This window comes from Macaca nemestrina, chromosome 4, assembly GCF_043159975.1.
Source record: "Macaca nemestrina isolate mMacNem1 chromosome 4, mMacNem.hap1, whole genome shotgun sequence".
NCBI lineage: Eukaryota > Metazoa > Chordata > Mammalia > Primates > Cercopithecidae > Macaca > Macaca nemestrina.
Genome location: NC_092128.1, coordinates 64523503 through 64551373, shown reverse-complemented (window position 1 = coordinate 64551373; position 27871 = coordinate 64523503). Strand labels below are relative to the sequence as shown.

Sequence of the window (27871 nt, the reverse complement as noted above, 5' to 3'; positions counted from 1 at the left end):
TGGTTGACTAACAAGTTTCTTGAAATAGTAAAGGTTTACCTCTCAAAGAGACAACATATTCTCCTGCAGGGACAGCCTTCTTCCTGCCACTCCACCCCCACCCCTACCCAACATCCTGACTAACATTAGGGAACATGGATCCTTACTCCCTTCTTCTCCTTCCCTTATGTTTTTCTCACTCCCCTTCCTTCCATCTTCTTCCTCTCTCTAACCTGCCTTTTCTCTTTTCTCTTTGTCCTCCCCTTCTCCTGCCTCCACTTTTCCCCCTCTTCCTCTTACTTCCCTTCTTCCTCCTTCTCACCATCCCTTCTCTCCTCCTCCTTTTCCTTCTCCTTTCTTCTTCGTTCTTCTCTCCTTTCTCTTCTTCTCCTTGACATTCCCCTTCTCTCTTTTCTTTCTTTCTGTCTCTGGTGAAACAGAACATGCATTTTACACAAATAACAGAACAAAGAAGTTTGGTATGCAGTAATGGCAACATCTTTCCCCTTTCAAGAATTCCTGTTTATCAGAACTATTAGAGACATGATTAGCTACAAAGAATCCAACATGTTATAATTACCAAGAATGACTTCAGTGCTGAAAGCTCCCTTTCAGCAGAGGTTAGGCAAAGAAAATTTGTGGTCATTGAGGTTGTGTCAGTTAAGTACTAATTACACAATCCATTCCTCATTATGGCATTTAGCTTTTCATATTTTTTGTGTCTATTCTAAAGAGGAACTCTTAATTATGATACTTATTTGAATTACTTGTGGGGAGAAGAGAAAGAGGAATCGCTTATTATTATTTATTGAAAAGGGAAGCTGATGCATGTGCAATTATTAATTCAGAAGAATTTGCCCTGTTTTATATTCAAGTATTCAGCATCAGCTTACCAAAGTAAATTGAGTTATCCTTTCTTCAACTGAGATAAATTTTCAAAATCTGAATGTGAAATTTATGAAACAATACATTCTGATATTAAACAACAAACATCTTTGGTGTCATGCTGTAAAATTTGTATATGTTAAATAGCATCTACTGCTGTACTCTTAAAAGCTCTGTGTACTTTTTTCTCCCTCTCAGATGAGTACCTCTACTCTGGAACAGCCTCTGATTTCCTTGGCAAAGATACTGCATTCACTCGATCCCTTGGGCCTACTCATGACCACCACTACATCAGAACGGACATTTCAGAGCATTACTGGCTCAATGGTTAGTGATTTTTTTGTTGTTTGCTTTTGATTGTCTTGCCTTTGGTTTAAGATAGATAAGAAGTGCATTATTATTCATTCAAATGTATTTTGGAATAATTGATTTAGCTCAACATTATAAAATACATTTGAAATAATTCCTCACTAAGAAAATCTCCAAACCCTTTTGTTTATATAGTAATACATAATATTTATTGAGTGTGTGCTATTCCTCAACACTCTTCTATGCTCTAATTAATATTTTACATATTTACAATGACATCTGGGATGTATGATTATTTTATTCTTTAATACGCATAAACTGTTATACTATAAAAATACTGAAGTACGGAGAAGTAATTTGGTCAAGGTCTTACAACTTGTCAGATGCAGAGTGAGAATTCAAGCAGGCAGTCTTACTCTTGCAGTCTTTGTAGAGACCAAGGCATGTACTGTCTGTTAGCCCAATGAACTGGGGTTAGATTATAATGGTAACTTCTGTTGCTTAAAAATAATATATATTTGGGTTAAGACACTTCTCTTCAAAATTTTAAGCATATTAATACTGACATATTTTTGTCTGATTACCATTTTATTTAAGAATCATACAATATTTTGAGTTTATTTTTTTTAAAAAAACATGAGTCTTATAAGTGAATTTATTTAATTAATCCAAGGAACACTACAAGGCATTCAACTCCACCCCACTCCCCACTACCGCCTTACAACAGATCAAATTTTATCATGATTCTCTAACATATGACTTTATTCCATTGCGTGGCAGAATGACTTAACACTATAATTTAAGCAGGCAGGCATTTTTCATTCCCATAATAAATATTGGACCTTAGTGAAGGATGCCAGGGTAGAGATTTCCTAGGGGCTATCTCTTTATCTCTCAGTGCCTTTTAAGCAGTGACAACATAAACAAAAGGAAAAACACTTTGAAAACATTTCTTTAGTCAAAAACTCCAGATCTATTTGTTTATACAACAATGTGTTTCTCATCAGCCAAAAAAGTACCCTTAATAGGTAGTCTTAAAAGGGAAAACAAATATAGAATATCCAGGACTATGTGATTATCCATTAATTTCTTGACACACATGAAAAGCAAAGCTATCTTTTTGTGCATTGTCAGATATTTGTGGAATTATTTGGTTTGAGAGTAAGTTCTTAGATGTCACCTATAGAATAGCTTAGACACCTATTTGAGTAAAAAGATATTTTATGGCTTAAAATGAAGTATAAGATTGTATCTCTGTATTGGGATGGCAAATATCACGTTTCTCCTCATCTAAAAGACAATAGTATTTTTTTCCATTACTGTAACATATTCATTAATAAGTCAGCAGCATTGTCAATACAATAAATGTAGGAAATATGCATTCAACTCTTATTTGCCTAGATATGCTATTTTTAGTGCTGTATGAAGAAGATTAGAGATTAGGAAGCCTTTGAATTGGTTTAACAATTTGCTTAATAAATAACTTCTGAGACCCTATTGGGTGCTACTCTACCCTTGTGGCCTGCATAGATAGATAGGGGAGGGTCACTGACCTCACAGATGATGAATGCCTTGCTCAGCCTGAAGCATAAAGCAAGAGTGGCAGACAAGGCTACAAAGCTGTAAATATTATCTTGAAATCATGATGGCTTACTTTTTAATCAAGGAGTCAGAACTTTGTTTTTCTAAAGGTAACTTACAAAAACAATAGCATGTTTTATAATAGCATGAATGGAAGACTGAAGAAGGATGAGGACAGAGAGACAAGAGGCCATTGCATGAAACTAGGGAAATGAAAAAGGGACAGCAACAAAGGTAGTGGAAGTGGGGATGGGCATGAGAATATACTGCAAAGAATATTTGAGAGAGAATACACTGGCTTGTAAATAGAAGAATCCAAGGACTCGAGGCAGGACTCAAGAGATTTGGATGCTGGGAAAATTTGCAATTAAAGAAGCCAGTAGAATGGAAGAAATTGAAGGTAGGAGAAAAGACAAATGGTAGAGGAAGTCTCAGTTGACCAAATTCAAGTAAATAATTATGATGCAGAAAAACTGACTTTTATGATTCTAGGAGATTCAAGGCAGACTGCTTAGCAGTTAAAAGTCAGGGTGATCATATGACCTACTTTGCCCAGGACATTTTCAGTTTGCTTCTGTTCTTTTACTCTTAAAAGTATCCCAGTTTGGACCAAAATTATAGCTTTGTTTCCGTGGAATTTATTTATTTGTGCTTAATTCCTGAATGGTGACTTTGATCAAACTTTAACGTCCATTCAAATTATTTGTCTGTAAATATGGAATCTATTAACAACAGAATCTATTCACAGGGTATTATAAGGATTAAATTAAATCATATTGGGAAGTCTATTAGAAGACAATTTTAAGAGCTGAATTAATGTCAATCTCATCGTGATCATTATTATTCCTGAAGGCAGCAGTGGGAGGTAGAAGTGGGGCTAAAACCTGAATTCCGTGTGATTCTCTACCATCTCTTTAGCATTTTGTATTATTGACCGTCTTTTCATTCTCTCCCTCTACACCTCATAATTCTGTGAGCTCATCCATCCGAATAGTTTCCACTGTTTCCTGTGTTCCAGTGTTTCCTAAAATTGTATTTCCAACCTTTTCCTGTAACTAAGTGGCCTTAAAAATAATTTATTTGGATGACTTCCATTTTCATTCTAGATTAAAAGAAAAAAGATTATTGTTTTATATAAAAATCAAGATATGTAAGCCTTAGTTTTGACTGTGCTGTTAAATTGCTTTAAGGTTTTTACAAGTGGTTTAATGACCCTTTGTTTTAATTGGATCTAAAGTCTAAAATCTTGTGAATGTTATAGATATTGCTTCTTCTTTCAAATCTGTCCTTCAATATCCATTTCCTAATTTTTATCTATTTTAACTTTCTTAACTTCATCCACCCAGTTACCTTGGAGCTATCTTTGATTCCTTCCTCTTCTTCCTCTCCTTTATCTAATCTATTGCTAAGAGCTTTTACTTCTTTGAAAATATCTGCTGACTTTGTTATTTCTATGGTTACTATTTTCCTATAGGGCTTTCATTACTTCATCTCTGCTTTATTACCACCATTTTATTGTTTACTAACAGCTCTCCCCATTTCTCTTTTCCCATTCAAATTTATTTTATATAATATCCATGCTAGTCCTTTCTTTGGCACTTTTAAAGTGCTATTTTATTTGACTGTTATAATCCTGAGAGAATTACTATTTGCACTGTTTTACATTTGGTGATATATTAGATGTCAGATAATAGTTCGTAGTTAAACAGCTAGTAGAGGTGAGATTGAAGCTCGAATATGTGTATCTAGCCCCCGACATTGTATCATTTCCGTTGTATGATACAGTTCATCAGCTCAAAATCCACTCTTTTGATGGCATATCCCCAGCTCTTTGCAGCCTCACTAGAAACTGGGCCATATGTGCATGCCATGTAGGGCAACAGCAAACCAAGGATGTGGGTCTGGTAGCAGGAATTAGGACAGATAGAGAAAATGGAGTTCAGCAAGCAATGAGGGAGACCTATGCAGTCTGGCTGGAGCCAGGGAAAGCAGGGAAAGTGCAAGCAGCCAGTCAGATGTTTGCTGAGGGAAAGGCAGGCCAGAGCTAGAAGACCACAATGCTTCAGGAGACTCAGTCATTCAGGAGTTCCCCAGTCCACAGAAACTAGGGCAGAGTAAGGGGAGAAATTATAGAAACGATGATATTCTTATAATGAAGAGGGATCTGATGGACTTAGACAAAATATTGGCTTGCTAAGAGGATGTTTCTGTCCTTTATGAGAAATGGCCATTTTCCAGATACAGTCAGCCTAAGGTCCAAAGTCAATGGGGTCATCTGTCTGGAGTCAGGAGTGGGAGTGGAGAGAATACAGATGAACTGCGACAACTGAATATTTAACTGTTAAGATGCAGTTTCTAAAGAATTATCATTTTTAATATGATGCTACATGAATCTTTTATAAATCCATTTTTATCACTGAAGCACTCAGGGAGTTTAAAATTCTTGATACATGTGTGCATGCCGTATTGTGTTCTGTGCCCCACTTGGCATTAACCAGAGTGAGATCAGCTAACCACTTAACAGTATAAGGATCCTTCTCAGAATTATTCTAGGACTGTTTAATCCAGTTTCAAGATTTAAGAAGTAGGAATCCTGATTCCTTCCTTAAGATACTAATCCATCTAGCAAACACCTTACGAGGAGGATACAAAATGGCAAAGATGAAATTTTTTCATCTTTGAGGCAGTTTTCATTTGAAGTTGTAAAAAGTGTTTTTTACAGTACTTTTATGGGCATTTCTAAATGAAGACTGATGGTTCCACACTTTGATTTATCAACTTAATCTTAAAACATATAGGAAATAGGAATATAGATGCAAACTAGGGTGTTTACTCAAATGCAGTTGAGCTTTTGTTACAATTTTAGGATAAAACTAAGAAGTGTTACCACTTGGAAGATGAAAGAGAGCAATAACGCCTCAGATGCAAGCAGATGTTTTTGTTTTCTTTCTTGGAATAGATGAGAACTTTTGTTTTAAAGTTTCATTTTTAACATATGGAGACAGTTTTCATTTGAAGTTTCTCTTGGGGTGATCTGTTGTCTGTAAACTCTCCTTCCACATGAAAGGAGAACATTAAAACAATAGTAATAGGAAAATGAGACTATAAGAAGTAGTAAAAGGAAGTTAGGAACTTACTGTCTGTTCAATAATGCTAGTGTGCTCATCTGGGTGAAAAGAGGTTTATAGGGAGAAAGGGAAGTAGTGTGTGCTGCAGGCCACATGAGTTTATGCCATTTTCTTTTGGCAGTGCCTCTTGGTGTCATGCTAGAAGTTCATCTGAAAATGCATGATTTCAAACTGCATTCCTTTTGGGGCATGTACTTAAATGCCAAATGGAGAAAATGTGCTATAATAAAGCCCAGGTGCCTAATGGTATAATTTTAAATTGTTGAATTCATCAAGTATGCACTGATTAAATGATACCTCTTTTTATCCAAATTTGGCAACAAATCAGGAAGAGCTTCTGTCATAAAATACTAACATCAGAGTTCTAAGACTGGACCTCAACAGAATCTACAAGAAAGGAATTCTGTTCTTGCAACTTGTATTTATTTTTAACTCTCAAGTATGTTTCCTGTTTAAATCACAGAATAAAGCACTATTTGATACTAACTCTTTTTCTTATAATTAAATTTCTTTATACAATAAACATTTAGCTTTAACACCTCCAGTATTCCCCTCTAAAACATTTTTTACAGTGCTGGCAAGAGAACCAATATTTAAAAGAGAGTTCAATAAAATCAATAATGACTGAATAAACAAATAAGACTATCTATGGTATACATTAGTTGAAAGGTAAAATCAATATCGCTTGGAAAATTATCCATGCTCTTTCCTTCTCTCACCTCATTGATGTCATACTGAAATTTCTGAAACGTAGACTGGTGTCATAGCCTACCTATTGGCCATTTCAAATAGCCATACCTGTCAACACTTGGATGATTTTTTTCATATCCTAAATGGATTGTCCTATGCATTTCTACAATATGACAATGAATTGCCATATTTATTTATACTCTTTTTAGACATCTTTTATCTTTCTATTCTATTTTATTATTCTGCTCTTTTTCTTTTAATTGAAATGTGAAAATAAGTGAACAGAAATCAGTTCATGGAACCTCTTCTCCCATTTGAGTGACTGAGGAAAGCTTTATAAGCGACTCTCTCCTTCATATTGGTATCCCTTTTAACTGTTATGTTTTCCTGTTTCAAATCACTGAGTTCTAATTTTTTTTCTCTCTCTCTAGAGAGGAGATTCTATACACTTTGTACCTTTATGTTATTTTTTAAATTATAAATTCAATTCAATCATTTTGTAGGTTTGACAGGACACTAAAATTTCAAGGGCCATCATGCTGCATGTGTAATTTCTATATTAATTATATGTAAGTGCCACGATAAATTCTACTAATGTTAATACCAATTTTAATCCCACATATTTGTGAAGATAAGGAAAGCCCATCATTTCCTATAATTTCTGCATAGTTTCAGTTTTATATATCTTCCCATTTATATTACTTAAGAATTTATTATTAAGTCACCATACCACTCTGTCCATACAACTGTATTACTGACCTTGAGTTAATGAGTCTAAATGTATCTTTTTCCCATTCCATGTATACATAGGGTTTTATTTATTTTTGTATTTGTATATGTTTGAAATACACATGGCAGTCCAGCTAGAGAATTCCATCCAGTTTGGCAGCACTGGATTTAAACATCTGTAAATTCAAAAAGTTCTGTAGATTCTTATTCATCCCTGGTCTGTGTTTGTGGGAACCCACAGTTGGTTGTTTTTCTCTGTTCATTGTTGTAATATCATTTCAAGTCAATGGGAAAATCATGGCTAGGCATTCTCCTTAGCCATGTCTTGACCATTTGTCAATATTTCCTTAATCCAGATTATACTTGGTTTGATATAGAGTGTCAGTTGTTATTAATTCTTGTATTAATTCAATAGTTTTCTTTTTTTGCACTAAGTTCCTTGAATATAATAATTAAATACATTATTTCTCTGTTTTCTTAAATTTCAGAAACCTGAATCTCACATTTATAGAACAATTTGATCCCACAAAGAGTTCCTTTTTTTTTTTTCTTTTGAGACAGTCTCGCTCTGTCACCCAGGCTGGAGTGTAGTGGTGCGATCTCTGCTCACTGCAAGCTCCACCTCCCAGATTCACGCCATTCTCCTGCCTCAGCCTCCTGAGTAGCTGGGACTACAGGTACCCACCACCAGACCTGGCTAATTTTTCGTATTTTCAGTAGAGACGGGGTTTCACCATGTTAGCCAGGATGGTCTCGATCTCCTGACCTGGTGATCTGCCGGCCTCGGCCTCCCAAAGTGCTGGGATTACAGGTGTGAGCCACACCAAGAGTTGCTTTTTAAAAGAAAACATATTTAAATAAAAAATCTGAAGTACTGGTTTGAGATTTAAAAAAAAAGATTTTTACTTTGCTCAGTGATTAAAACCAAGTGTTTCTGATTTACTAATAATTTGAAAGAGGGCCGGGGCGGGGGTGGGGGGAGACGTTGAATGGAATTGTTAATGGACCTTGACAATTTGAGATTAGTTAGAAAATAAATAAATAAATAAATTATGTGATTTTCTAAAGTTTTATTTTTATATGTTTTTGAAAAACCATACCGAAGTGGGGTTATCAAGAATATAAAAAGTCCATTGAAGTTCTAAATTACCAACAAAACAAACAAAACAAAACAGGAAAATAATATAGAATAAGGAGAAGAAAGTTCATGAATGTATTTCCCTCCTCTGTTTTCCTTTCAAAGCTTTGCATTAAAGCAAAGAAGAGATTGGATGGGAGACACACGGCCAACCCAGAGAGGCTGAGACTTTTTGTTGTTGTTGTTGTTGTTTTGTTTTGTTTTGTTTTGTTTGAGACGTAGTCTCTCTCTCTGCCCAGGCTGGAGTGACCTGGTGCGATCTCGGCTCCCTGCAACCTGTGCTTTCCGGGTTCAAGGGATTCTCATGCCTTAGCCTCCCAAGTAGCTGGGATTACAGATGTGCACAACCATGCCCGGCTAATTTTTGTATTTTTAGTAGACAAGGTTTCACCATATTGGCCAGGCTGGTCTCAAACTACTGACCTCAAGTGATCCACCCACCCCAGGCTCCCCAAAGTGCTGGGATTATAAGCATGAGCCACCACACCCAACCCCAACAATAACTTTTGTCTATTGAAAAAGGCTACTGTGAAGCTTTCTTTATTGGGATATTGGCCAATTACTGTGCATTTGCAGGAGAGTGATTTTCATAACACATGGGGCACACAGCAATCAGAGCTCTAGGCAAAACTCTAGAAAAGGCAATATTGATCTTTTTCACCCCCCGCCAATTTATTTTTCTTTTAAACCTTTTTGGCTTCTCTTCTCTCTTCCTTCTACTTCTTAAAAAATCAGTGCTCGCTGCTTCTTTCCAGGTGCCACACATTTCCTACTTAAAGTCTTTCCTTCATTTCTCAATAACCATACTGTCTGTCTTCTTTGCTTTAATCCAATTATTTCTGAACTAATAACGTCCTATTACACATCTGTTACCTGGTTAATTCACAGTTATTTAAAACCAAGACTTAAAATGCCCAATAACTCTTAAACAAGGATTTAGAAACCCAAATAGATTTGTCACTGATACAGTGAAAAGAGGTTTATCATATTGCAAACATTTTTACACTGTACATATATTATGGCCATCTTTCCAGGTCAGTACATACAGATCTAGTAAATTTTTAATAATGACATATTGTTTTTACAAGTACATGGATGTACTAAATTTTCTATTAACCCCTCTGTATTGTCATCATAATGATAATGCTTATCAGCCCCATAACTATCTTAATAATAAATCGCATTTATTAAACACTTATTGTAAAATCAGCCTTTGCCTGATGCTAAATGCTATACATATATATATATATGCTGTGTATATATATATGCTATATACATTTCAGTATGACATCAATGAGGTGGGAGGAGGAAAAAGCATGGATATTTTTTGAAGTGCTATTTATTTTACCTTTTAACTAATATATACCATAAATAGCCTTATTCTGTTTATTCAGTCATTGTTGATTTTATAGAACTCTGGTAAACATTGGCTTTTGTATTGTAAAAAATTGTTTTGGGGGAAATACTGGAGGTGTTAAAGCTAAATGTTTGTTGTATAAAGCTATATATATAAATGCTATATATTTATTTATATATAGATATAAATAATATATATAATATATAAATGCTATATATAAAATGCTATATATATGCTATATATATTAAATGCTATATATAAATGCTATATATAGCATATATACACATATAAAAAGGAATTTAATGCTTATATAGATGCTTTATGTATATAAATGCTATATATACACACATATAAATTCACTTGGTAATAATATAAATTATCTTATTAGGTAGATGACATTGGTAGTCTTATATTACATATGAGTAAATTGAGTCATTGAAAAGGTAAATAATGTATCAAAAGTCACCACTCCAATAAGTGGCAGAGAAAAGATATACACTCAGAAAGTTTATCTAGAGCCTGTACTGCTATATTGAACTTGAACCAAACACTATTGGTTGTTTCCATTTTTATACCCCTAGGGCAATTACACAAAATTCATCAAAGTATTAATACATCACAATATGTCAAAATCAGTGCTAGATATTTACTATTTCCTAAGCCTTTTATGAAAGACATGGTGGTTACTTGAGCTTCCCACAGTCGCAGCTGCTGCATGTGTTGCCCCAGCCTGGACTTGCTTCTGACTTCACCTCCTCCTTCCTTTGCCCTCCACCTTCCAGCTCAGGGATCGCTTCCCTCAGGGCTGTGTTCTCTGAGTAGAATGTGGTAGATGGTGGATCATAAAAGTAAATACCTTTCTGGGGTACAGAAAAAGTTAAGAGAGGATTAACCTGAACTAATCATTCAATGTGTTCCCTGGCACCTAGCTAACCCTGGCTCCAGACTGAACCCCTAACACTGACCACAGACTGGGCCCTCTAACCTTGGCCACCATATGATTGTTATTTGTGGCCGGACACTAAGTAAGAAGATTTCTTAGGGTGTGTTTTTTTTTATTGTATTTTGGGTTCTGGGGTACATGTGAAGAACATGCAGGTTTGTTGCATAGGTATATACGTGCCGTGGTGGTTTGCCTCACTCATCAACCTATCATCTATATTGGGTATTTCTCGTGATGCTATCCCTCCCCTAGTCCCCCACCCCTAGACAGGCCCTGGTGTGTGATGTTCTCCTCCCTGTGTCTGTGTGTTCTCGTTGTTCGGCTCACACCTGTGGGTGGGAGAGTGCGGTGTTTGGTTTTCTGTTCTTGTGTTGGTTTGCTGAGAGTGATGGTTTCCAGCTTCATTCATGTCCCTGCAAAGGACATGGAACAGCCCTTCATGCTAAAAGCTCTCAATAAACTAGGTATTGATGAAATGTATCTCAAAATAATAAGAGCTATTTATGACAAACCCACAGCCAATATCATACTGAATGGGCAAAAACCGGAAGCATTCTCTTTGAAAACCAGCATAAGACAAGGATGCCCTCTCTCACCACTCCTATTCAACATAGTATTGGAAGTTCTGGCCACGGCAATCAGCAAAAGAAAGAAATAAAGGGTATACTCAATTAGGAAAAGAATATTTAAAAAACAAAAGTTATTGCCTCAGAGAAATCTTATCATGCCCCACCAATAGAGACATAATTCAAAGGACACATCCTATCTGATTATAAACTCAACAGTATATACTTTTACCAACTGTAATTTATAATCCATCAGTAAAAGATAGGAGGATGAGAGGCAGAGAGGGGCAGCAACAGAATCTCTTATGTAGGTGAACAAATAAATTGAAATAAACAGAGCCTACTCCACCTGGACCTCAGAACCTCATGGTCAACAATATCAACGTGCTTTTTATTATGTTTGCTAACATAACCCTGCCTCTACTCATAATGAGAAAAGAGGAACTGAGCCATGATGCCAGAATATTCATGAAACTAAATATTTATAAGCAGAACAGACAATAAATGTTTGAGAACAGTAACCTTACAAGCACTCAAATATGAAATATGCAACCTCTGCCCTTTGTTGTAGCTTTAAGTTGTGAAGAATAGTTTTAAAAATAAAATTTAGTCTCCTAATGAAAAAAAGAAAAAGAAAGACATGGTGGTTAAAAACTTCATTATATAGAAAGAGAATATAAAATCATAGTATCTCCGTATCTGAAAAGATCTACAAGTAATTTGATCTAGTCATGTTCTCACCTGTTCTCTGGAATTCCTGGAGAACTTGTTCAGTACCTCTATGCTGATACATATTTATACATTGTGTCATGTTCATTTATATACAACATCTCATTTTCCACATCCTGCCCATAGTTCATTTTTTTAAAATCCTACTGCTAATTGCTTTTACATGGAAATATCACCATACTATGATGACTGGATTGTTTCAGCATCTTAATTTATAGCTTCTTTTCTTTCAAACAGGAGCAAAATTTATTGGAACTTTCCCCATACCAGACACCTACAATCCAGATGACGATAAAATATATTTCTTCTTTCGTGAATCATCTCAAGAAGGCAGTACCTCCGATAAAACCATTCTTTCTCGAGTTGGAAGAGTTTGTAAGGCAAGATATATTTATATGTTTTACTTAAAGCATATATATATATATATGTGTATGTGTATATACACATATATATATGTGTATGTGTATATACACATACATATATACATAATATATTACATACCTATATACATGCATATATACATTATATATACATAGTATATATACATAATATATTACTTAAAGCATATATATATGGAAAAAATGCAAGGTTTAAGTCAAAGTTAATGCCCATTATTCATAAATGGTATGATTCATACTACCCTAGATGTGTAATTTTTGAGATCCAAATGTTAAAAAAGAAAAGAAAGGAAAGAAAAAGAAAAGAATTCACATTTTTTAAACATTACAGTTTGTTTTCCAACAGTGCCTGAACTGTTGCCCTGGTGTGAGTTACATATCTTTGGCAGCTTATTTCTTTTATTGAAGGGCTATTCCTTTGCCAGTGATTGCTATTCCCAGTAACATCATTGCATTGTCCTGATTCTCCTGATCCTGGAGCTTAAAATGTTTTTATATAATGTTAAATAATCTAAATGAAAGTAACTTAATGTAATCCCTAGAGTAATTTAAGTATCATCAGAAGTATATTCTATATTTTTATCATCATGCACATCACATATGTAAAATTATATATCATTACATGTATCAAGCTGAAATTTTGTTATATTATTACTCTATTAAATATTTTCTAGACCTGTAATCTAGATTAGGTTCTGAGAGAAAATGAAGCAAAGAGGAAAAAACAAATAACCACAAGGAAAAATATTTATTTTGAAGAAAACTGCAATGAGTTTTTAATCTTGCTATTTTATGTAAATTATAGATAAGTACAGATACTCTATGAGAAGCTTCCATTTTTTATTGATACAAGCTTTATGGAATAATAATGCTACTATAATCATACTTTGACTTCAGTATACTATTTTTCTGCTTAGATTTGTCTCTACTGAAATAACTTTTCTTAAATATACACCTTTAGCATCAACTCAGTTATTAAGGGGAAGAGCTGTTAATAAATACTCTCAGCGGGAAGCTTTATTTGGTCTTGTACAAACTTCTCATTTTCTTCCATCTGAACCTATCACGTTTTTGTTTCAGTCTGTACCCTCAGGCTTCTGAACACTTTCGGGGACAGAAATACAAACCATCATTGCACTTAAAAGTGCTAATGAAAACATGGCTTTTGAATGAGGCCAACTTGTGAGCCCAGATCATTCTTTACCTAGTGTCCTGGCCAATAATGCTGTCTCCCACTGATCCCCTCACCCCCAGGGGACAGATTCTCCAAAAAGCATTCTCATTCTTTCAGACTCTAAGAATTCACAGTAATTTCTCTTGAAGCCTCTTGCCTAGAGATGAATGCCTGTTGTTTGGAGTAGTCCTAGTGTGTTAGTGTATTGAAGCATGCCTTATAGCAACAGTATCCTGATCCTGAAAAGCTGTGTTGTGGATTGACATTATTTGTATAAATGAGCTCTGTTAAATAAAGAATAAGGGATTTACAATCAATTAAATGAACTTCAAGAGTCACTTTCTGATGAACATACATAGCAAGTAAGTATATATTTTGTGCACCAGTTCAATGCTTATTTCTTGATAAATATAATCCATTTAACAGAAATGTATTTATAACAAAGTAATGTCTTACCCTAGTATAAATATACTGAAAGTTAATCTCAGAGGTGGAGAAATATATTAAAGAAAAATGTAGTTGCCCCATGTATAAATTCCTATATTAAAATTATAACCTATTCTCTAAACATCAACATGTAATATTTTATTTATATTATGAAAAAAACACCTAGAGAACTGGAAAGGCAGAGAAAATTGTCGTAAATGAGTTTTCCAATCACACACACGCACACAAAACCTCTGAGGCCACACAGCAAGAGTCTGTCATGCTATTGTTCTTGGTTAAAAAGCTAACAAATTGTGAGATCAAAGAAGAATATATAATGGATGAATTTACTTTTAAAAAAATAGAGGTTCTTCATTAATTAGTGTATCTCTACTCAATCACTTTTTTAAATGAGCACGTCTTCAGAATTTCTCACTGTACATATAATCCATTGGTCAAATGTCTACAATGTTTTGCTTCTAAATGCTTTCCTTGCAGTTTCTTAGTTGCATCACATGCTGCCCATGTTTCTAACTTAATAATCTAAGATTAAGTTGTGTCAAAAAGTGAACACTTTCAAGTGGAGATTTCACTGACAACATGAGAAATGACTGAAAATCTTTATTTAAAATATGACAAGATGTCCTACAAAACTATAACAATTTTAGCAATAGTTTAAAAAGACCTCAGCATCATTGTTGCTGTGGTATCTTATTTTCACATAAAAAAGATTATTTTGACATTATTTGAAACTTATTATTCCTTTCTGTTGTTTCTTACCCCCAACGTCATTATAATATTGTTTTTTCTTTTGACAAATAATAACAGAATGCACCTCTATGCTGTGAAACAAAATTGAGTTCAATAGATACAAGTAAAGATCTAAGAAGGAACAAATCACGTTAGAGGAAACTAAGAGTAAACTCTGTATGCTTCACTGAATTGACAAAGATTTTTTAGTAACATGAGAGTCCTTTATTCTATTTGTTCCATCAGCATATTCCCACAGAACATATTTGGAAATACTCAGGTTTTGTTGTTCTTACTGTTATAGTTGTTCATTTGTTTTCATGTTTCACTGAATACGTTAGCACAGTAAAGAACTGCTGACAATTTAAGAGCTCCCTTCATCTTACTAACTGAAAAACAATTGTTTTATTGACTTGTAAAACTCGTTTTATTGACCTGTCAAAGATATTATTATTAGACTAAGTAGTAAACTGTGATTGGTGGGGAAAAGGCTTTGGCAATAGGAAACATTATATAAAAATGGGTAAAGGATTATTCGCAGAACATGGGTAAATCTTCTCAATTTTATAACTCTTTTGTTTATTATTTTATCATCTCACTTTTCAACAACAGCAAGAAAATATGAAATAATTTCTGTGCAAAATGCACTCTACTGGACAATTAGTGTAAATAATCAACCACTGTCCCTTTTCTTTCAAAGTTTATAGTGGGGGCAATAGACATATCAACAAATAATCATAATGTGATGTGATAGAGTTACGAGCTGAGAACTCAAGGATTTGGTGAAGCCCAAGGACGAAGGAAGTGGTGCTTTAGTTGAGTTCTATGAGGAAGTGGAACAACACTAAGGAGTGGAGGCCAGGCATTTGAGGCAGCGTGGTGACCGTTTTTTTTTTTTTTTTTTTGGTTTTGTTTTGGTTTTATTTTTTGTTTATGGAACGGTGAAATCTTGTTGTAATTGGAATTCAAGGGATGTGTCTGGGGAGCAATGACTTTTGAGATTAGAGTGGTAAATTAGTTGATAAGAAGTCGTGTTTCCATGTTAGTGAGTGTGAACTCTATCCTGTAGTCAATGAGGGATTATAAAATATTTAAAGCAGAGAAGTGACAAGATAGGTAAATACAGCTAGCAGCTATTTAAAGAATGTATCTGGATCCAGAAATATTTGTGACTGGGAGAATCTGTTAGGTTGTTCCCTAAAGACAACAGGAACAAAGAGATAAGCACTAAGAGTAAGTTCAAGAGATAGTTCAGGTAGAAAGTATATGTAGATTTCTATAAAGTCCTCACTTTATTACTGCTCTTTTATTATTTGCCTGGTATGCATAGGGCTGACCAATAGAGCATTCTGGTAATGATGGTACTGTTCCACACCTGCACTATCCAATAGCCATGCTATGTAGATGTTAGTCTTCAAATATGACTGGCATGACTCATGAGCTAAATTTTTTAATGCATTTTAATTCTCTTTCTCCCATCACAGAGATTTTGATAGCCACCTTGTAGACAAGTACCCTTTTATTCTTCGTAATTGTGATTCCTAGAAGATACAGTATGGACCAGGAACATGTACACAGATACATATTTTGATATGAGACAGTAAATAACAAAAATTATGAGCACAGATTTTTATATTTGGACATGAAGAACTTGATGTGGTTCTGAGATATGGGGACTCAATAGCCAGTTGAAAATATAACCTGAGGCTCAGTAGTCTCTGGACTAATAAATTTGAAAATTACCAGTATACTGGCAGATCTTGAAGTTATGGAAGTGCCTGACATTGCTCAGACAGATTTGTAGTGCAAGATCAAAGGGCAAGCATAGAATCCAAAGGGACAATGACATTTAAGAAATAGAAGAAGGCCGGGCGCGGTGGCTCAAGCCTGTAATCCCAGTACTTTGGGAGGCCGAGGCCGGTGGATCACGAAGTCAGCAGATCGAGACCATCCTGGCTAACATGGTGAAACCCCGTCTCTACTAAAAATACAAAAAACTAGCCGGGCGTGGTGGCGGGCGCCTGTAGTCCCAGCTACTCGGAGGCTGAGGCAGGAGAATGGCGTAAACCCGGGAGGCGGAGCTTGCAGTGAGCCGAGATCGCGCCACTGCACTCCAGCCTGGGCGACAGAGCGAGACTCCGTCTCAAAAAAAAAAAAAAAAAAAAAAAAAAAAAAAAAAAAAAAAGAAATAGAAGAGAAAAATGTCTGCAAAGGCAATTTGCAGAGTGGAATGGTGTCATTGCTGAGTGGAAAAACTGGAGAAGAGTGTTGTCACAAGTCAGGGGAAAAGACTGCTTCAAGAAGAAAGCAGCTATCAAAAATGTCGCTTATCAAAAACAGGTCAAGTAAGGTTACGATTAAAGACTAGGTGTTAGATTTGGCAGTAAAGATATCATCAATGACCTTTGCCTGGAGTATATGAATGTTCAACTTAAAATCAGATCTAGGTTTACATTTTGCTCTACTTCTCATTCTCTCAGTTTCTTAACCTAAACAAATGAGGACACCAGGGACCTATTGCTTCCATGACTGTTTTACCAAACAAATGTAAGGCTTTAATGAGATCATATGAATTTGGATGTGACAGAAACTGAGGAAGTTACCAAAAACAAGAGTAACTTAGATATATAAGTTTACAAGCATGCCACAATTTACTATAAGAGATTGATGAATAAATAATGTAAATATCTGGTCACACTACAGTGAATTTAATCCCAACAATCACACATATGCACACGTTCATGTGCACGTGCATGCACACACACACACACACACACACATCATACATACATTTGGAGCCGTATCAGTGTACCTGTCCTTAGGAGTGGAAGAAGTTGGTGTTCATGGTAGTGGTGTGTGTATTTTGTGGTGTTAGGGGCAGGTTAGTTACCAAAGATAAGATACGTCATTTTATTAGTTTTAAAGGCTGGAGTTACCATTATTATTTTTCTTTATCTTTAAGAGAATTTGTGCTTTGAAGATTGATCTTATTTCTGAACACAGTCAAAGTAATTTGGAGCTGTATTTGGACAAAGTTGCATAAATGATCTGAACAATGCAAATTTTGGTCAAGGGATATCAATGAAGAGAGTCACAATAAATAAACTGATTTAAAAGATAATTTTACTTGGCAATATTGATCAATGAGAGCCTGAGGAGAATAAGTACCTTCATCCACAGAGTGTCTTTTAAACTTAATATGTTTATAATTGTACATGGTAGAGCACATTTTCTAATGGATTATTTTTAGTAGTGTTCCCACTTTCCAGTCAAACTACTTACTCTATTTTTCCAATAAATTGTTTAACCTTGAAGGATTTCTAAAGTCCTTGTCAAGCTCTACAATTCTTTCATTTTGTGAAGCAGTCAATATTTTGAAGCACAAAATGGTGCAACTTACACCCCAAAGAACTGCTCTCGTAGATGGTAAATAACACAGATCTTTGTGATGGGGTATTAAATGCTAATTGAATGAACAGCCAAAACCACATGAAATGAACCCATGAAAAGATTTGTGTCTATTTACTTTGCAAGTTAGTACTTTCAAAATACCATTATTTATGTCTGTGTGATGTTTATTACTCTGTGTGTGTGTGTGTGTGTGTGTGTGTGTGTGTGTTTCCCTTCATGCCCCACCTTTTAAGCCAATGGGTGGAAATACTAGTTTCTTCAGTGAGACTTGCTTTCAATTTTTCACCTCAATGCTGTTTTGCATTATTTTTTAATTCTATTCATTTTTGGAAGAGCTCTCCATTATACTTACGGGAGTCTACTCCAGATCCCAGCTGTAGTTTATGCCAATTCTCTTTTTTGTTTTTCAGTATTTCCTTTCCCCATGCCAGGAATTCAGTTTGGATGGCCCTTTCACATAACTTGCCTGGGGGTCTCATTAATAGCCCTTTGCTTCAATTCCACTTGCATTGTCTATTTTGATATATGGTCCTATTTGGACAATTACTGCCTTTGAAGATTTGTGTTTTTAGGCCGATGACACTTTCCGTATTTATTGATCTCTGTTGAGCTGTGGTTTTTGTGCTTACTTTCAGCATGTCACTTACAACCTAAATGAGAGATTTAGTGCCCACGAGTTACAGATGTGCTTTTGCTTCACTTCCATCTATTTTCCTGTCTGAGAAATTCCTAGGAAAGGGTTTATACTGTTTGCTACAGCTTTTTTTTTTTTTTTTTTTAATTGAATCAACTCTGATTCTACCTGAAAAGGACTGCTTCACATGCCTAGATTTACCTAATTGAATGTGCTAAATCTTAGAAACTGAGTTGTTTAGGATAGTGTATTACACCAGTCCTGTATTTCCAATAATTTTTATGAGTTTCTGAAGTAGTTAGAAAAACATGCTCTCCATTTCTGTTTGCTTAGTCATTAACAGCAAATCATAAATAGTAGTCTCTAAATACGAAGTGTTTTTTTCAGAAAAAAAATAATTGCCTTGAAAGCCTCTATAGAATTTATCCATTAAAACTTAGTGTGTTTAATACCTGCCACAAAAGGTTTTGTTTTTTGTTTTTTTGTTTTTTTTCTTGTCTATCCTTTTCCTTAGATGTTTGAGTTTGTATATTTTTATTTCCTCTAAGTTATTTCAAGATTATTAGTAGGTGAGGTAAAAGACTCTATGTTATTATATGTCAAGAATTTTGGGGGGCTTCCTAAGTATCAGAAATGGGACAAAAACCTTTGAAAATAGTAAAGGGCAAGTACCAATAGATCTTCCTCTAGTCAAGAGAAATGGTATCCATAAATTTCTCTTTATATTAAAAAATGCTTATAATTTCAGTTGCCAAAGAAAATAAGTGAAGAGATATTTGTTTCTACATGTTATATTTCTACATGTTCTATGTTACATAGTTGTTTCTACAACTTAACTTACCTGAGTTGGTGGCCAAATATGGTTAGGTGAAAACTCACAACCTTATTTTTAAAATTCATATTATTATTTTTGCCTTTACTTTTTAGTGGTCAGACCCTTTTTTTTTAATCCCAATGAACCAGGTAAATGAAACATAGTTATAGCATTGCAACTATTGCAAAAGAAGACCCACAGGCTAAAAAGTGAATTTCAACATAGTTTGTTTCATTTGATTTAATGAGCATAACTTCACTATCTTCCATTCGTTCACTTAATGTATTGAAATATACTCATTTAAGATCTTCTTCACAATATAGTAATATAGGTCAATATATGGCATACACTTCTAATGAGTGTCCTTGGGGCTTATGCCAGGTTTCACTTTTTGTTTCTACCATGTCATGGTCATAGTTTCAACCTTCTGAATAGGCCACCCAGAGTTTGGATTATCCTTATCATTATTTATTTATACAGCCCCATGAAGATCATTTGTACTAAGTTTTCAAAGAAAGATTCTAAAATCTGTCTCTAGAAATAACCCAGTGAAGATTGAGACAACACAGATAGATGTAGATTGGACAGTTGCTGTGGGATCTATTATAAATGACAAATCAAGCAAATAATATTAATGATGGATTGAAATATAACAGGCATTAAATCAAAAAGATAAAAGTATTAAATTTCTCTAATCTTATTTGTTGAATTTGTAAAAATGGCCAACAGGAAGCCTGTGTGTTTGCCTCCGTGTTAGTTTGAGTAATGGAATAGGTTTTTATTAATTTGTAATACTGTAGTATTTATATCACGCTTCAAAAGAAGGTGAGTAGTATTAATTCAAACTAAAATCTATAAGCATAAGTGTTACTAATGGGTAGAACAGGGAGTGGGGCACACAAAGGATGCATATATCATGGTTTTCAAAGAGTCTGAGAATTTCATTCTCTTGCTTGCACAAAGATACAGAAGAGCAGTATTAGGTAAAATAACTAAATGTTAAGCAAAGAATAATTTATAACCTCTAACTCCAGCATCAACTATTTTTTTAAAGTTCTTAAACTTTGTCATTATCCAGTTTCTATTGATTTGAAAATAGTATCCTTCAACTTAAACTCATTAATAGGGTTACAAATCTCTGCACACAAATTAGTAGATTAACAAAACACTTGTTTTCAAATATCTTGTAAACTGATTTTATAAAATCTTCAGGATTTAAGAGCATAGGAGCTGAAAGTCAATTATTACATTTTCCAAAAGCCACTATTATCTAATATATAGGTTAAAATGACAACGTTTATAAAGTACTGAGGGATCCTTGAAGAGGATGGATGGTATATACAGATAACATCATGTTTAACAGAGGAACCCAGCATAGTGACCCAAAGGTCAAAAGGCACACTCAATAAAAGTTCAGGTGTGACAGCTGCTAGCTACTTTACATGTCTATGTAAGATTTATAAGAGTTTGAGTTTTTCTGGGACAGTAGAAGGAAAATGTAATGCCATATTACCCTGCTTTAAGTCTGATCTACCTATTAGTAGACGCTATGATTAGAAGATCTTAGTAATTCGTAACATGTAGCCATCATACCATCAAACGACTCAGAGGTACTATATTTTAAAGCTGCTGAAGTATTGCAAATTGTGGTTTGTTTTGTCTTTATTTTTTTCTTTTTTTAAGTAATCATTTTAAATTAAGAAATATTGCAAACACCTAGAAAAGTACAGGAAAAAGAAAACAGGCAGCCTCTCTACTTACCACCCAAATTGAACACATGTGATCAGGCTTGTTTACACATAATTTCTTTGTTACTTTCATCTGCATCTTTGAGTAGAGGGTGTCAAGGCTTTTGGAAACCTGACTACAAAAAGTGAATGATAAACAGTGTAGAGACTCACAGAAGTGACTGGTGACTAAGAACTGCTGATTTTGACATCTTAATAATAAATCTGTTGTGTTAGTGAGATGGTTGTATTCTTTAGAACTTCACAAAAATAAGCAAGGAGGTGACAATTTAGTACAAAAGTGGTTACCTCTCTTTCAGCCCTCTCCTGGGCTTAAAGTTCTTAGAGGAGATTGTGTGGATATGCAAACAAATCCAGGGACTGAGAAACTGGTCAACAAAATCCACCCAACTGACATTTCCCTGCAGGAGAAATACAACTCCTTGTGAGTTGAACTTTGCCATCTCAGGTCATGCTTCTGGATGTCTGTAAGAGTTACTATCCAGTCATTAAATGCTTATAATCCATTCCTGAGTGCTATTATCTCGGGAACTGTATTTGTTTCCCTTCTGACCACAGGTGGCTTTCATCTTTGGCTTGGATTTTTTTTGGTTTTGTTTTGTCTTGTTTTTTTATCTTTTTATTTCTGAGGGGCTAGAGAAGGCTGTAGGATGGGTAGGTAAGATTATTTCATTCAAAAAATTTCATTTTTTTTTAAAATCAGGTTAAAAGAAATGCAAGTACAGTATAAATCCCTTCTCTGTCCTTCAAATCTAGATAGGATTATTCTACTAGTTAGAATGTTCTCATGGTTACCTTAAATATCAGTGATAATTATAAATAGAAAGGGAGGCAATGTTTGAAAATGAACATTTATTGTCGCTTTTACTTAGTAAAATGTTTAAAAGAGGATACAATTGTTCATTTTTATGAAGTAATACTGTGTATGCCTGTTAAAGGAATGTCATTAAGCTGATATTCTGCTTATATATGTATTCACTTAACAAAATAATTTCAGCACATATTCTGAGTTGGGTAAGCCAAACATGAGTCTCTGGCATTATATTCATGATCACTGATATCTTTGTTTATATTTATTGAATCAACACTATTTTCAGTATTCACTGCTGACCCTCTCAAAACATACAAATGTAGGCAAAGAAAATTTAATAAATACTATCAATATATAAGAATGCATTAAAATAAAATTGTTTTTTTTTACCAGTGCTCTTCTTAGCACAACTAGAAAGCTGATGAAAAATGTAAAGATTAGATATATTACTTTAAAAAGGTCTAAGCCAAGGGTCATGAAATAGATGGGGAAATATATTTTTAAATTTATTTAAAATTATCTTAGTTTCTGATAATTCCAGATATACATCTTCTCACTGGAATCCTACTATATGTGAACACAGAACTCATTGTTACATTAGGAGAAAGATTCAATATTTTTGCTCATTCTTATTAATGTATAGACTTTTTTCATAAATGATCTGAGGATATTGGCATTAAAAATAAGTCATATCTAGATAAATCTGTCTGCATCTGCAGACATCTGTAATCATCCAATAACTAGCTGAAATATACTTTATTTTTTAACAATGATACTCATAATAAAGTTATTGTATATAAAATATAAATGTAAGAGCAATTACTGACATTTTTTATAAGAGAGTCACTATATAGAATATATTATGCATTTTCTTAAAAGGAAACTGATTATTTAACTTCCTTACCAATTACTAAATTTTTTAGTAGTTCTTCATGCGAACTTAATAACATACAGACACTCTGGCCTGGCATTAAAGCTTTCCTTGATCTTACCCCAATTTACTTTTATAACTTTTTCCTTCACTATTTTAATTGATCTCAGTCTTCAACTAAACACAGTTTATCCTGATTCTCCCTAGATGTGCTGGATTGTTCCACCCATTGTCCTTTTCCCTAGTTTCCAGCACTAAGTGTATTTCCTGAACCAATTTCTCCGTATGTAGTTTGGTCCCATCTATTATTGTAAAAAGTTAGCATTAAATCCAACTCTTCAGTGAAGCTTTTGCCATTTTCCCACTATAATGAAATTTTAGAGGAAACTCAAACTCCTTGGCCCTTAGTCTATACCATTCTGAAAATTTTTTCAATTTTGTCTTTTATTCTTAGTTATGTATTAACTACTAATCATGTCTTCATTCAACAGTGATAGGGATTTAGTGACATATCGGGAGTTGAGTGGAGGGAATTTTAGGGAGTGCATTGTCTAGCAAGAATTAAAAATTATTCAAAAACCAATTAAAAATTATTGTGCTTTTTATTATCACCACATGCCAGTAATTGTAAACAGTATCAGTGACAATATGCTAATCATAGAAGAGTCTTTTCAGTCTAGATTTTAAATTGTTGTTTACTACTGTGTATCTATTATGTATATGTATATGTGTATATATGGATATTTGTGAGGATAGTCAGCCGCCAGCACACATGTACTCAGTTACACACATGTTCCAAGAGTAAGTTCATAATGATTTGGAATCATTTAAAATTTAAAACAGTGAGACATAGTGCAAACTATGAGGTGTGATAGTTTGTTCCTTAAGTGCCAATTTTTAGTTCGTACATGAAATATTTTATTGAGTGTTGTTGCTTTTAAATTTCAAAGTTATTATTTTAAAATTGTGTGTTATAAACTACGGAGCAAATAAAGAAAATAGTAATTGTTCCTGAGTTTTACAGAACTATTATTGAAAATGTATCTTTTGTTTAGTGGGAAAGGAATGTAAAAAATGATTCACTCTGGGTATCACATACCATAGATGCCCGTGGTGTTAGGTGCTAAGGCTATAAAAATACCTCTGGTCTCTGGTTTCCTTTCCTTCTTCCCTTTCCCCTTTCTTCATGCATAGTATTTATATGATTTCAAATTCTCCTGTTTGTTGTAGTCATTTAAATGCCTTTCTCTAATTTAGTTTAATTTCAGAGATAAAAGAAGAAAGTTTCTAGATATTCAGACTTGAAACTTAACAGTTAACTTCTCATTAACTTTACAGAACATAGATTGATTCAAGGATAAATGATTTTTTGTAATTTATACTTAAATGTAAATAAATTATTGGAAAAGATAGGCTCCAGTAGTAATTTAAATAAATTAGTTTTATCATAAGCACAGCAGAGCTAGTTGAGTCAAATGAACGAAAAATCATACTTATTCAGTGTTCACAGGTGTATTAGTCTGTTTTCATGCTTCTGATAAAGACATACTGGAAACTGGGGAATTTATAAAATAAATAGGTTTACTTGGACTCACAGTTTCACACGCCTGTGGAGGCCTCACATTCCAGAAGGCAACGACAAGCAAGTCACATTTTACCTGGATGGCAGCAGGCAAAGAAAGCTTATGCAGGGCAACTCCTGTTTTTAAAACCATCAGATCTCGTGAGACCCATTCACTATCACGAGGACAGCATGGGAAAGACCCACCTCCATAATTCAATCATCTCCCACAGAGTCCTTCCCATAACATGTGGGAATTATGGAAGCTACAAAATGAGAGTTGGGTGGGAACACAGAGCCAAACCATATCAACAGGTATATATTAATTTAAAAATGAGAATATAAATTTTTATGCTGAATTATTGAATACTGTGATTTTTTTTTTTTTTTTTTTTTGGAGACAGAGTCTCGCTGTGTCTCCCAGATTGGAGTGCAGTGGTGCGATCTCGGCTCACTGCAAGCTCCACCTCCCCGGTTCACGCCATTCTCCTGCCTCAGCCTCCGGAGTAGCTGGGACTACAGGCGCCCGCCACCACGTCCGGCTAATTTTTTGTATTTTTAGTAGAGACAGGGTTTCACCGTGTTAGCCAGGATGGTCTCGATCTCCTGACCTCGTGATCCGCCCGCCTCGGCCTCCCAAAGTGCTGGGATTACAGGCGTGAGCCACCACGCCCGGCCTGTAATCTTTTTTATTGTGTAATTGATTTAAGTGTTTATGTTTTGCTAAATGCTTAAAGAACGTTTTTAATGAATCATTTCAGAGTAAAAATAAAGAACGGAAAATATAGATAAATATTATTTAAAAGATTTGTTTTGGTTTTGTTTGCTTTTGAGACAGGATCTTGCTCTGTCACCCAGACTAGAATCAGTGGCACAGCCATGTCTCACTGCAGCCTCGAACCCCTGGGCTTAAGCAATCTTTCTCCTTCAGCCTTCTGAATAGCGGGGATTACATGCACACACCACCACACATGACTAATTTTTGTAGAGATGAGATCCCACTATGTTGACCATACTGGTCTAGAACTACTGGATTCAACTGATCCTCCTGCCTCAGCCTCCCAAAGTGCTGTGATTATAGGCAAAAGGATGGTTTCTATATATGTATTATTATGCATATGTTTATGTTGCATTGATGTTTAATCAGTAAGATATTAAATTTGAAAAAGACTTTTAAGTCTATAAAGAGACATATTGCTAAAGGCTACAAATACTGTTTTTAATCCTATAAATACTATACAAGCCAGTACTAGCATTCATTGAACTCAAGTTGCCTGGGACTATGCTAAGCATTTTATAGACTTTTTTTTTCCCCATTTACTCATCAAACTAACCGTATTTCAGCTGGGTACAGTTGTATGCACCTGTAGTATCAGCTACTCAGGAGGCTAATGTGGGAGGATCACTTGAGCCCAGGGGTTTGAGGCTATGATCTTACCTGTGAATAATTACTGCACTCCAGCTTGGACAACATAGAAAGACCTCATCTCTGAAAAACAACAACAAAATTAACTAACCATATTTCAAGAGATTTATCATTTTTATCAATGAGAAAGTAGAGACTTAAAAAAATAAATAGTCTCTTGCAAGTTATGAAGCAAAAAAATTGGCAGGTGGGATTTAATTTCAAGTTGCCTTTACTATTACCTTATATGCATCTACTCATCCAGTAGAGCTGAATTGCTTGTATTGAATTCATTTAACAATGAGAAAAACATTTAAGATTGAGGGCATATACTATCTTTTCCCTTATTTTAAAGTTCAAGGATTCAATATCTGGATCCCGTGTCTTTGTAAACAATGGCATCAATAAAACACTGTAATACCTGTAATAGCTACCAGTTTTCGTGAATGAAAGAATTGTGCTGGTAAATATTTATCTTTTGTTTTTGTTTTCCATGTCAGAATGATGTAGGAGGACAACGCAGCCTGATAAACAAGTGGACGACTTTTCTTAAGGCCAGATTGATTTGCTCAATTCCTGGAAGTGATGGGGCAGATACTTACTTTGATGAGCTTCGTAAGTTCCTTCTTTCCTCCTTTCTTGGAAAAGCCTTACTGCCTAATTAAGTAACTTGGCATTTGTTTCCCTTTGGCTCCAATTTGGCCTGATTAATTATAGCTGAGCAAACCTTACAGGAGTGGTTCTTACTGAAATTCACACGCAAAGTACATGGAAGTGCTCTAGGTTTGGGCACACGTAGTAATGCAGTAACTCTTCTCTTTGTAAGAGTCCTCAAAGTAAGTGAAGGAAACAAAACTCCAGCAAGACACAGAAAGGTATGAGCTCTGAAACTACAAAGTTCATCCATTCTCTGTGCAGTCTTTCATTTTGAAAGGAGCCACCTTCTATAGTTAGGAAAAGTTGGATTCCTTTTTCCACGGATGCCCTCTGCTGGCAAGTACAGGAGACTTGGTGAACACTGTCCCTCCGACTTGTTGATGAAAAGAATAAGCACAAGCAGTAGACAGCTTTTTCTATTTCACTTCTCCTCTTCACTCCCTCAAAAACTCCTTCCAAGTCCTAGAATGATTTTTTTTTCTTTTTTGGTTGTGTATAATGTTAGCATTATTAGCTTTTAGCTTCTTGAACTTGTTCTTGTTTTTGCCATGTAATGTATAAATGATAATCTGTATCATTAAATTATTTCATCAGTATTGTGTATTTTACAAGCTTAAAGTATATATTGAGTAATCATGGATGACCTCTCATATTGTGTGTAAGCACATTCACATCTTAATCTTTTAAAGAATATTATTCGCACATAACTTACTGTCAATACTGCACTAATTTTGGGGTAACTATTTCCTTACGGTTACCAAATAAGTAAATGAGGCTGGGCGTGGTGGCTCACGCCTGTAATCCCAGCACTTTGGGAGGCGGAGGTAGGCAGATCACTTGAGGTCAGAAGTTCAAACTGTCTGTTAACTAAAAATATAAAAAGTAGCCGGGCTGGTGGTGGGCACCTGTAATCCCAGCTACTTGGGAGGCTGAAGTAGCAGAATTGCTTGAATCCAGGAGGGAGAGGTTGCAGTGAGAAAAGATCGTGCCACTGCATTCTAGCCTGGGTGATAGAGCAAGACTCCATCAAAAAAAAAAGAAAAGAAAAGAAAAAAAAAGGTAAATTAATTACTAATGACACAATTATAGGACAGAACTTTTTCACATTAGAGGGTAAAAATTACTTATTTTTTGGTTTGTATTTTCTATGAAATCAAAGATTTCTAATTGGAAACTG

General features: G+C 34.7%; 1 protein-coding gene across 3 annotated transcripts in view; it reads left to right on the top strand.

Moving 5' to 3' along the window:
* LOC105475424 (semaphorin 3D) overlaps window positions 1-27871 on the top strand; it is a 195646-nt gene that overhangs the window by 121326 nt on the left and 46449 nt on the right. For all 3 annotated transcript variants that reach the window (XM_011730635.3, XM_011730636.3, XM_011730637.3), the window contains 3 exons: window positions 1063-1191; window positions 12272-12414; window positions 26538-26652. In XM_011730635.3, the coding sequence (XP_011728937.2) occupies window positions 1063-1191; window positions 12272-12414; window positions 26538-26652 (387 nt within the window). The remainder of the gene's footprint in view (window positions 1-1062; window positions 1192-12271; window positions 12415-26537; window positions 26653-27871) is intronic.